Source organism: Sinocyclocheilus rhinocerous, unplaced genomic scaffold (genome assembly GCF_001515625.1).
Source record: "Sinocyclocheilus rhinocerous isolate Xijiao unplaced genomic scaffold, SAMN03320098_v1.1 scaffold295, whole genome shotgun sequence".
NCBI lineage: Eukaryota > Metazoa > Chordata > Actinopteri > Cypriniformes > Cyprinidae > Sinocyclocheilus > Sinocyclocheilus rhinocerous.
The window spans coordinates 1,066,297-1,076,988 of NW_015647035.1; the positions used below are offsets into that span (position 1 = coordinate 1,066,297).

At 35.8% G+C, this 10,692-nt stretch overlaps 1 protein-coding gene across 3 annotated transcripts in view; it reads right to left on the reverse strand.

The window, feature by feature from the left end:
- Window positions 1-10,692, reverse strand: part of LOC107708437 (DNA-binding protein Ikaros-like) — a 26,080-nt gene extending 15,388 nt beyond the window's left edge. For 2 of the 3 annotated variants that reach the window (XM_016512665.1, XM_016512664.1), the window contains exons 1-2: window positions 10,395-10,692; window positions 1,670-1,723 (exon numbers count right to left, since the gene is read on the reverse strand). In XM_016512665.1, the coding sequence (XP_016368151.1) occupies window positions 1,670-1,723; window positions 10,395-10,692 (352 nt within the window). The remainder of the gene's footprint in view (window positions 1-1,669; window positions 1,724-10,394) is intronic. The other variant, XM_016512666.1, reaches the window with a different exon arrangement.

Consider the following 10,692-nt stretch of genomic DNA (forward strand, 5'->3'; position numbering starts at 1 on the left):
CTGTCAATCAAACTATTGTGGGAGGGGCCTGTCTGTGTGACGTCACACAGACAGGCATCTGAGATCGGCTCGATTTGAGAAAGGGGAAAACATTTAACCAGATTTAAAAAAAAACACTGGGTGGATTTTTATCATTATAGGGTGGTTGTGTACACACACTGCCAACACACATTTCAGTTCAAACAACTTGTAAAAGTGCATGTAGCATCCTATGACCCCTTTAAAAAAAACAACAACAACACAACGGCTCTGTTGCCGAGTCTTTGGCCATTGTTATATTTCTTTGGTTAAAAATAGCAGATACCAAATGCCAGAATGTTGCTATGGTTACCATGGTGTAAATCATCACAGTTTCTGAGAGTGAATTTTGTTTTGTACACACACAAAACAATAATTTAGGGGATTTGCTCCCGTATTTAAATGCAGTTGTCACTCCTGAAACTTTACAGTGGGTACGTGGCCAATTACAAGTAAGCCATTTTCAGGCTGATTCCTCATCATTGGCTCAACCAGTGGCATGAAGTGGGGGGTGGGACTATCTTTGTGTCTGACCAATGACAGGTGGTGGGAATGTTCAGGAGAACTGTTTGGAAACAGTCATTAGGTGTGTTTGACTTTATTCGGCTCTGATTTGTGTCTGACTTGAAGCAATGCATTTTTCGGAATTGAGACAAGCAGCAAATCTGACCAAATGGGTAAATCCATCCGAAGTCGAACAAACCTACTGTTTTTTTTTTTTTAAATCTGTTTGGTGACATTAGAAGTGTCAAATTTGCACACTTCCCTTCAAAGTAAAAGGGTTGTATTGTGGTTGCTCCAGGATGTATTGCATCCCAGTGTCGACAGTCAGGGCATTAAATATATAACTCTTGCTAATGCAACAAGTTTGGAGCTCACTATAATAAGTCTTGTGTAAGTTTTGTAACTTTATTTAGATATGAAAATGTCGACAGAACACAAATGCTGACCCTTTTCCTGCACTCAGACTGTGTTCCCTTTTCCATTTAACTTTTTTTCCTGGGAAAGTGTTTGCATTAACCCCGGGCCGATTCAAGATCCTTGAGGTGTTGTGGCACAGAGCAACATTTCTTTTGCTTCATGTGCAAGATTTCACAAGTTTAAATCTTGCTGAATATACGATTTAAAATTGAATCTGTTTGTCAGTAGATGTATATCAGGGGCCACATTTGGATGTACTTGATTTGGTATTTCAATGGAAAAGAGAACTTTCTGATGAGAGATTGGCATCGTTCGTGTCATTCCAAACCAGTATGACTTTTTTCTTCTGCAGAACAAAATTATTTTGAATAATGTTTTTGTTCATTCATTGATGAAGTCATAAAGTCATAGGTTTGGAATGACATGAGATGAGGGTGAGTAAACGATTTACATTTTTGGGTGAACTATGTATGTAATCAACTTTTTGTTTCTTTAAACTGGTAAGAGTGAAATAATATAAGATTTTTATTTAAAAAAAATTTTTTTTAATCATATATATCACATGTCTTAAAGAGTTAATCAGACATTTTTGTGAGTGGAAGTCTCCTTAATCCAGTCTAGAATCACCTGTGAAGACCTTCATATACAGCCCGTCTCTGAACAGTCAAAAAAACGGTTATCTTTGCTCGACTGTTTTGATCGTCCAGACCTCACTGTGGCTTGAACGTACCTGTTATCTGGGACATTTCCTGTGCCTCCTCAGTCTCCATCCTGTGCAGGTATTCTAACAGGAGCAAAAGCAAGAGAGAAAGAGTATCATCAGTGCTTGCTGCCTCAAAAAAATAAGCCTGTATAAGAGAAGTGGTTGGTGATTAAAGGAGAATGGCCTTTCTTTGTGTATCTCCATCACCCTGGCAAGAACAGCCCTATTCCAGCCATACACACCACTGTCTTCCACATTACATTACAATGAACTACAGACATTTTCATTACCGCTCTGACAGACGGGGTGAACTAAGAGAATAGGTTTGGTGGACTACAAGGCCGGCGATGGAGTGAGTCTCGAAAGGAACAGGCTTTCAGACCACATTTGTTATTTATTGTTAATTTCCTACCACATAATCATCCAAAAATGCAAACTGACTGCCGCAAAATTAAGCAGAAAATTAGATGGCCCGGGGTCATGGAGGATGCGGGTGTTTGGCATCGCCAGCTGATTGGCGCTCGTGTTCACTCTAATTTACTGAGCATGCATGGGTGAGCACGGCAGCCCAACTCTTTCACTGCCTCTCTTTAACACACACACATAGGAACACACAGATGTATGAACACAGACGGAAATGTAGACAAGAGAGTGCAGTCAATGAGTAAGGTGACAGAAAGAAGAAGACACAGAAGGTACTAAACAAAGCAGGTTTATCAGAGACAAGAAATGAATAGATTGAGAAGTAAGGGAAAGGTTAGGTGAAAATAAGTCAGTGAGCGAATCCACCTTGTTTTGCAACATGAAATTAAGATATTTTCTGTGAATGAGCGAGACCTCAGATTCATTAGCCGCTATAGGTAAATAACTAGAAGATTCCCAGGTCACAAATTTAGGTTTAAATTAAGTGTTTCTGAAACACTGAAATGTCCAGTTTTCTTGTTGTGATTAGAACATTATTTAAATGTTACAGAACATTTCTTTTTACTCATTTATTTTACCCAAAATATAATCATATTTGAACATTTATTTTAATATTCTAAGAATGTTAAACTGTCCAGTTTTCTTGTTGTGATTATAATGTTAATATAATAAGGTTACAAAAATGTTTCTTACAACATTTTACTAACTTTGTTTTCACCCAAAATATGTTATTTGAACATTTCATTTTATTTCTTTTTAATATTCCAAGAACGTTAAAATGTAAATTTTTCTTGACATAACTGAAATGTATGGAGCCCCGCACATGACATGCAAGAAAAAATAAATAAACGGTGTGCACAATTTGCTAATTCGTTCCCTCGATGTACTAAAACGTGCACACGATTACTATTTTGTTCCCTCGATTTGCTAATTCCTTCTCTCGATTTATAAATTGTGTGCACGATTTAGCAAATCGAGGGAACTAATTAGTAAATCGTGCACACAATTTATAAATCGAGGGAACGAAATAGTAAATCGTGCACACGATTTAACCTAATATTTTTTTCCTGCATGCCATGTGCGGGGCTCCGTAGAAATGTTAATTAAAGGTTACAAAAAACATTTCTTAGAAAGTTCATCAAGAACAAATAACATTGTAAGGACGTTCCGAGAATGTTGATCTCAGAACGTTTTTTCAGAACGTTATGACAAAGTATATCAAATATTATTAAGGTTATAAGAAAGTTCCATTAACGTTACTTTAAGAATGTTTTGTCTTTTACTTTTAAAAAAACAGAAGTGAAAGTTGTGAGAATGTAGCAAACTATTTTGTGCTACAAATCAGTTTATGTTTATGATAACAATTAACAATACATTAAAATAATATGAAACAAATACTAGTTGGCAAAAATCAAGCAGCATAACGGACTGTTTTTGAATGACACCAGAAGCTTCTCACATTCGAGCTACAAATGGCCGCACCCACATGTTAAAAAGGTAGATAGCATGAGAAGAAAATGGAGGAAAGAATAAGAGTGGAGGGTCAAAATGAGTGTTTTCTGACTCCTCAGAATGAGTCAGTGGTGAGCACTTCCTCAGACCAGGCCTGCATATCTGAGAAGTCACCAGCGCTCGTGGCCCCATTAATAATGTAGCGGCCACTTGGGCCCACAGCAGATGGGCACAACAGCCTCGGCCTCGCTGCCACTTCAAGACGCTCCCGCTAGGGCCCCACGCCCGGCCCCGCCAGCCACACAGGGAGAAGTGAAGTTCCTGAAAATAGCCAAGCAAGCTGAAGAGAGCTCCTGGGAGAAGGGGGACATAGGCCTTCCTGTTTTTAATGACAGATGGCTCCATGCACTTGGAACAAATAGTGGGAAACCGGTGGCCTACCGTCTGTCGCAATGTCCCAGTCTTCCTGGGGATCGCGCTTCTCGGAAGACTTACGACCAGCTCGCACACCCAAAACCCTGGTGAGGGCTTGTTGCGACTGCTTTGAGATACGAACGTGCATGTGTCTGGGCGTCATTGTGTGTGTGAAACGGAGAGGGTTAAAGGTCATTGGTGCATGAAGGATTGCAGGTGGACATGATAAGCTAGACACAATTAAATTGTATTTAGCTGAAGAGTAATATGTTTTCTGTGTGTAATTCTTCAATTCATAGCCTTATATGCAAATTCACATTTGCGGAATATATTTATGTAAAACTAAAATTAAAAATAACCTCAAAAGATGACACATTTTACTCTAAATATACTGTGAGGTATATATGTGATGATACAGCACTTCAAATAGTTGTTCAGGCCATTTCTTACCCTTTTTTGCATGCGTGCATATGAAAAATAAACTAATATTTTGTTACATTTTTGTAGCAAAAAATGTTTAAAAAAATTGAACGTGCTAACCATCTCATGTTATTGAGCTAATTAGCAAGATAACTAGCTGGATAAAATTCCTTCAGAAATTACTCAGTCTCCATTGATTGATTCTCATTCTGTTTGTGTTGTAAAATAAACTGAATGCATATTTAGTTAAATGATATTTTCCACAAACATATGGTATTATTTGTGGTTGTACAATATAATTAAGTAATATTAGTGATATTTTACAAGCAAATCGTAGATCAGATCAGCTGTTTTGAAGACCAAGGAGCTGCTCATGGATCTTCACAGACCTCTTTGACTGTCTAAATGGGACATCAACCATTTTTTCAACACTTCACAGATTTGGCCACTGTGAGATAGTGGCTAGAAGGAAGCCATTTGGCTTCTTTGCCATGTATCTTGCCACTGGTCTGGCTTTGATTTTCACCAGGAGGCGCTTGTTGCCATCAAAAGCAACATGGGATGGGTAAATACAGGCAAAATCTTGATGAAAACCTGTTTTATTTTTGACTGGCCCAGAATCTCTCAATTATGATTGAAAATCTGTGACAGGACAAGAGAAATACTGCATTTAACTTGACATCCTAAGGTGGAAAAAAAGTCCAAAAAGTCACAGTAAAAGTTTGACTCATGGATGAATATATTTTTATAAATTTAACATCCAATGTTCCTTTCTGAGTAAATGTTTTGTCAGAAGTTTTTTCCATTCAAAATGTATTGAATTTAGTCTCCCATTGAGAATTTTTTTTATTTATTGTATTATTAATAGGATTTTTACTATACTATAAACTATAAAAACTATTAAAAAATAATAATAAAAAAATAAAACTAAAGAGTGTGAATTCTATCTAACAGCTCTGTATTTTTCCATATAGAGTAATAGCATACATTGTAAAAAATGATCATGATTTTAACGGTAAAAGACTGTAAAAATGTTACAGTAAAAACCTATTAATTGGTTAACGGTAAGTTCCCCTACTATATACAGTGAAAAACTGTAATGGAAATTTCATGTAATTTTACGGTAAAATACATTTTTTGAAAACGAAAAGGAATAATTTACAGTGAAAAAATGTAAATTGACATTCCCAAAATTCCATGCGTTACATTTCACATTTGGTGTTTTTTCATTCTTAGATTTTTCATATCAGTTATGTTCATTAGGGTTGTATGTTACATCTAATTTTGTTAAATTACTGTTTATTTGCATTACGTTAGTGTCGTGTGCTACCATGATGGTGTTTAGTATTTGTGTGAATGGCCTTCCATATATATTAGTATTTTCCTTCTCAGCTTGTGGAAAAGCTGCTTGTGATGAACTTTGGTTCATCATGTGACTTTCTCATCACCTGCTTTTAGTGGTTGTCAGAGTATTACAAAGGTACTAAACAGATTTCAGAACTTCAATAGGTTGGTATATTAACATTATATCAGTTAATAAAACACGGTGTTTAATTGTAAATTTAAATTAAATCCGTAAAACAATGTTGCTACCGTATTTTTTACAGTAATATTCTGGGAACCATAGCTACCAGTTTTTTACCGTAAATTTTAAGGAATTTTTTTACAGTGTAGGGGAGAGCAGTTTTTGACTTTCCACATTAATTTCACAAATATGTACAAATATGTAGTCTTGTTTCATTAAAACAGTGTGCACTTTTTTCTTTAATAACCCCCAAAGAATGGAAGTAAAATATGACAACATGCCCCACAGGTCGGGCACACTGTAGCATGACCATTTAACAGCTTAAAATGTTATCTGGTCTAATTAAAAAATATACAAGAAAAACTAAAATGTTTTGTCAATAAAATACTAACTTTTTCTTCTTAAATGAATGGCATTTTTTGATAATTAAAAATATACTCTTTTTGGAAAATGAACACACCACAAAACATAACTATAGAGAGCGTAGCTCAAAACAATGTGGGCAAATAGATGAAGAAACACATTCGGAAAAACACTGAACTGAACACAAGTCACCCCTCCTCATACACAGCTCTCACAACACAAAACAAATAGATGAGCCAGTAAGAGTGCTTCACATTTCTTGAAAAAAACTTTTCTGAACATTTAGGTTCTCTCTCTCTCTCAGTTTTTATTCACCTTTATTCAGTTTCTCAATAGAATTAATAAGAGTTATATATATGTGAATTACATGTTTAATGTCATAGAATAACATCATTCTAATAATGCAGTGCTACAATGTTCCCCACCTGCGCAGCTACACACGGCTAGTGTTTTCTGCTGTTTAGATAAGCATTAAAAACTATATAATATAACTATTTTGGAGACTAAAATAACAGCAAATATGTCTCATTTTAAAGATATTAAAGCACAAAAAAAAAAACTGAGATGAAAAACTAACTTCAGTAAGAAATGTACTTTTGATATGCTTGAATAAATGTTCAGTGATATTTATTTTCCAAAGATTTTTGAATTTAGGCACATTTTTTCTCTGCATAATGTTGATATGGCAAGTAGCAAAGTTTTGTAATGTGTTCTAGCATGTGTGGAAACATTGAAACCATGAATGTTACAACTAGCCCTGCTCTCCACTAGAATCAATTGGCACTTTTTCAGAAGATGATTGAGGTTAGAGTCAGGTCAGGTTTGGGTTTGTGTTAGGTGCAATAAAAATGCATCATATGTGACACATTCCCCATACCACAAACTAACCATCATCTTGAAGGTTGTTGCACTATTTTTTGGTAACTGAGCCAGATGAATGCGCTTTATGGAGTGGAGAAGTAGAGTGTATGTGTGTGTTAGGTGGGTGGCGGTGTATGGTATTCCCCTGCGCCCCCTTTTCTGAGCAGATGTGAGAGCCGAGGGGAAATAGTGACGGTGTAGACAAAGAGGGGGAAGAAACGTAACAAGACTCCTCACTAATAAGCTTCTTCATGCATGATTTTTTAAACCAGCACTTTGTTCTCCCACTCTAAAAGAGTGAACCGCTCTGGACTAGTTAGTTGGAGAACTAGTCCAGAACTAGCCCAGACTTTATTTATATACAGGTAGTAAAAATGAAATTGTTACTATCCTAAATGCTATCTCAATCCACACATTCAGTTACCTCTTTTTTTCAACAGTTTTTGCTTGTGTTGTCGAACCTCAGTATGCGTGTAGGACACTGTTCACAGTTAAGACAGGAGATTAGCACAGTCAAGCACATTATCATAGCGACCGGAAGAGCACTGTGGGTTTTTAAAACACCCTTAGTGTGTCTGTGTGTTTGTGTGTATGTTTGTGTGTGAAATGAAAGGGAGTGTAAAGGGTAGGAAAAACAGATCTATGTGCGAAAAAAAGTTGAAGAGATGGGTGGAGACTCGGCACTGCAAAACCGTTAAACAGACAAAATGTCATTGCTGTGTTTAGAGCCATTCAAAGGTGAGTATGACTTAACTTAAGAACTACTTGCAACAAGTGCCATTTCATCATTTTACTCAGGGATTGTTACATAAATGACATCTACATGTAATGAGTCAAGAAGAGTTGCAGAGGGTAAATGGTGGATTTTTTTCCTTTGCATAAAACAGCAATATTCTAAAAGGATGCAAAACAATTCTGGGAATTTTTCTTGGTTTCAGTAGGAACAAAACTGATTTAAGTCATGACAGAAATACTGTATCCACTTTAAATATGGTGCAATTTGAGTCAAACAGATGCTACATTCAAATAAATATTTTGATGTTAACACAAATGCAGTCTTTTGCTGCTTTTCAATTAATACCATCTATAAAAAAATAATTTAATTATTCATTATTCACTGATTTATTTGGTCAGTTAAGATTTTAATCTTCAAATGAATATTTTAACATAAAAAATGTAATAGAGCTGAAGAATGTTTAATATTTAAATAATATTTAATAATATTTAACATTTCTCTCTTGTTACAAATAATGTAAAACATTCTTAAAAGCTTGACTTTCTTAAAAAAAATTAGGTTTATCCTATGTTTATATATATATTATATTTGAATAAATATGATTTTAAAAAAAACATTAATATAACCTAAAACAGACATGCCTTCATACATTACAAATATGGTTCTTTTGGATAGTTAGTATGAATATCTTAATAAAAAATAGCATTGGATAAAGGTATTTGTACCAGTTAAACAATGTGAAAATAATGATTTCTAATTAGGAAAACTGAACTTCTAAACACTGTTTAGCTTTTTCAGTAAATGTAAATGTCAAATGGGATATCCATTGACGGGCCTGTCTTGCATCAGTGAGGATTTCATCACATTAGAGGGCGTAGGATAGAGTGATTGCTATCTGTCAAAGATGATATGCAGGAACTGCTTTCTGGGGCTTTCACAGAAATAAAAGAAGCTCACTTTAGAAGCCTCATTTACACTGGCCACACTTCACTACACTGCCATTGAGAGCACTAATTTTATTCACTTCATCATTTCATCTCTCACTTTCTCTGCGTACATTTTTTAATATGCCACATTAATGTGTACAATATGCTTAAAAGTGCCTGAAACAAAGTGCAATAGATGTAGTCGTATATGGAGATATTATGCTTTTGAGATGCGCAAAAGTTATAAACATACACTGTGAAACTGTTATTTTAAGAGCGCGGATGTGAAAACCATTCTTTTCCCCCTTTAAAAGATAGAATAAAGTTATTTTAACGCAGCAGCAAACTGTACTAAAATATAAAGTGGCTATTATTTTTTAACTCTCTTACCTACAAATGAAGGCCTACATTACAGGTTTGATAAGTATATTTTTAATAGGTAATTATTAAACTCGTGCTAAAGCGAACTTTTTTTTTTTTGTTGCGTTTATTAGTTTGATGAATCAATTCTCTCAAATAAATGTGAGAAGTGTTTTTTTGTCTGTCGCACGCGGTGTATTTTTACACAATCACTCAATACAGTTTCTCTTGCACATATGACCTGTGCCGTGAGCACTAACGAGTGTACATGAAAACAAACAAGGGCACAAAAGAGAAGCTCGAGAAACATGCATCACCTGAGAAAAAAATGACCAAAGAATTTGTGTAAGTCATTTTCACCTGTCTTACCTACACTGGAAAAAGGGGAAAACTCACACAAAAAAATTATTGTAATTTTTAAGGATTATTAAGTAAAACCAACTTGCTGTGATCACTTCATTATACTTTTTTAACCCACTTTGAAGTTAATTACTGATGAAAAAAATCAAGTAAAAATGAAAGTGAAATGAATTGAACCAAAGATTCGGTTCTATAATAATGAAGAAAAAAGTCCAGTGTAAAACTTCCTAAAAACTATTTTTGAAGAATGCATCTGTAGTTGGATGGAGAAAACGAACTTTTCGATTTCATACATTTCCTTAGACAAATTACTGATAAAATGTATGTGTTATTAAAACACACTTTTTTATTTTTCGGACAAAATGTGTTTTCCAAAGTCCATATTGCTACAAATAGTGAGGATTTTTTTATGCTGAGCAACAGGTGCGTATCGAAAGATAATGAAAGTAACGTTCAAAGTTGTATTTAAACAAAACATTACCAACATACATAATTAAGACATATATTGGGTGTATTTAATTTTCTTTATCAATTAAGTGATTGGAAAAAAATCCACACAGTTCCACGTTTGGGACATCGGGAAACTTTTTCCATATGGAAAACTGGAAAAAAGACGATGAACCGAAAACGAAAAGAATAGACGAAGAAAAGAAAAACATATAAACGACATTTAGAACTTCTGATGAAGAAGCCCTCGCGCAAAATAAAGTAATTACGCGTACGCGCGCGACAAACACGCCTTTCGCCATGTCAAGAGGATTGCAGCGCTTGCACCTGCTACAGTTCAGGACAAAAACTTCCATTACGCCAGTTCTCCTCGCTCTCGCTTAGTTGAACTGTACATTTTTATCCACTCTTCAATACTAAATCTGTGATATATGTCACTTGGACCGGCCTGTGAGAGTTATTTACCTGCTATTCCTTGAGTTTGCAGTATGAAGCTCTTCCAGCTGTCCCCCGCCGCTCCATGCGCACAAGTTCTTAGCGCCGCGGCAGCAGTCTGGAACTCTGCGCGCGGTCCCTCCCCTCTCCACTGCACTTCCTCCTTCCAGCCCAGCATTGCTATGTCTCTGTGCTCGTGCGAGATATTTTGCAAGCTTTTATTCCAGAGGCCGAGTCTGCTCGGGGAATCGAGGCAGCAGAGCTTGGCACTTCGCTTTGTATCGTGCCAATAAAAGCTGACACCCAGTAGACCATCACTGGCAGCCAT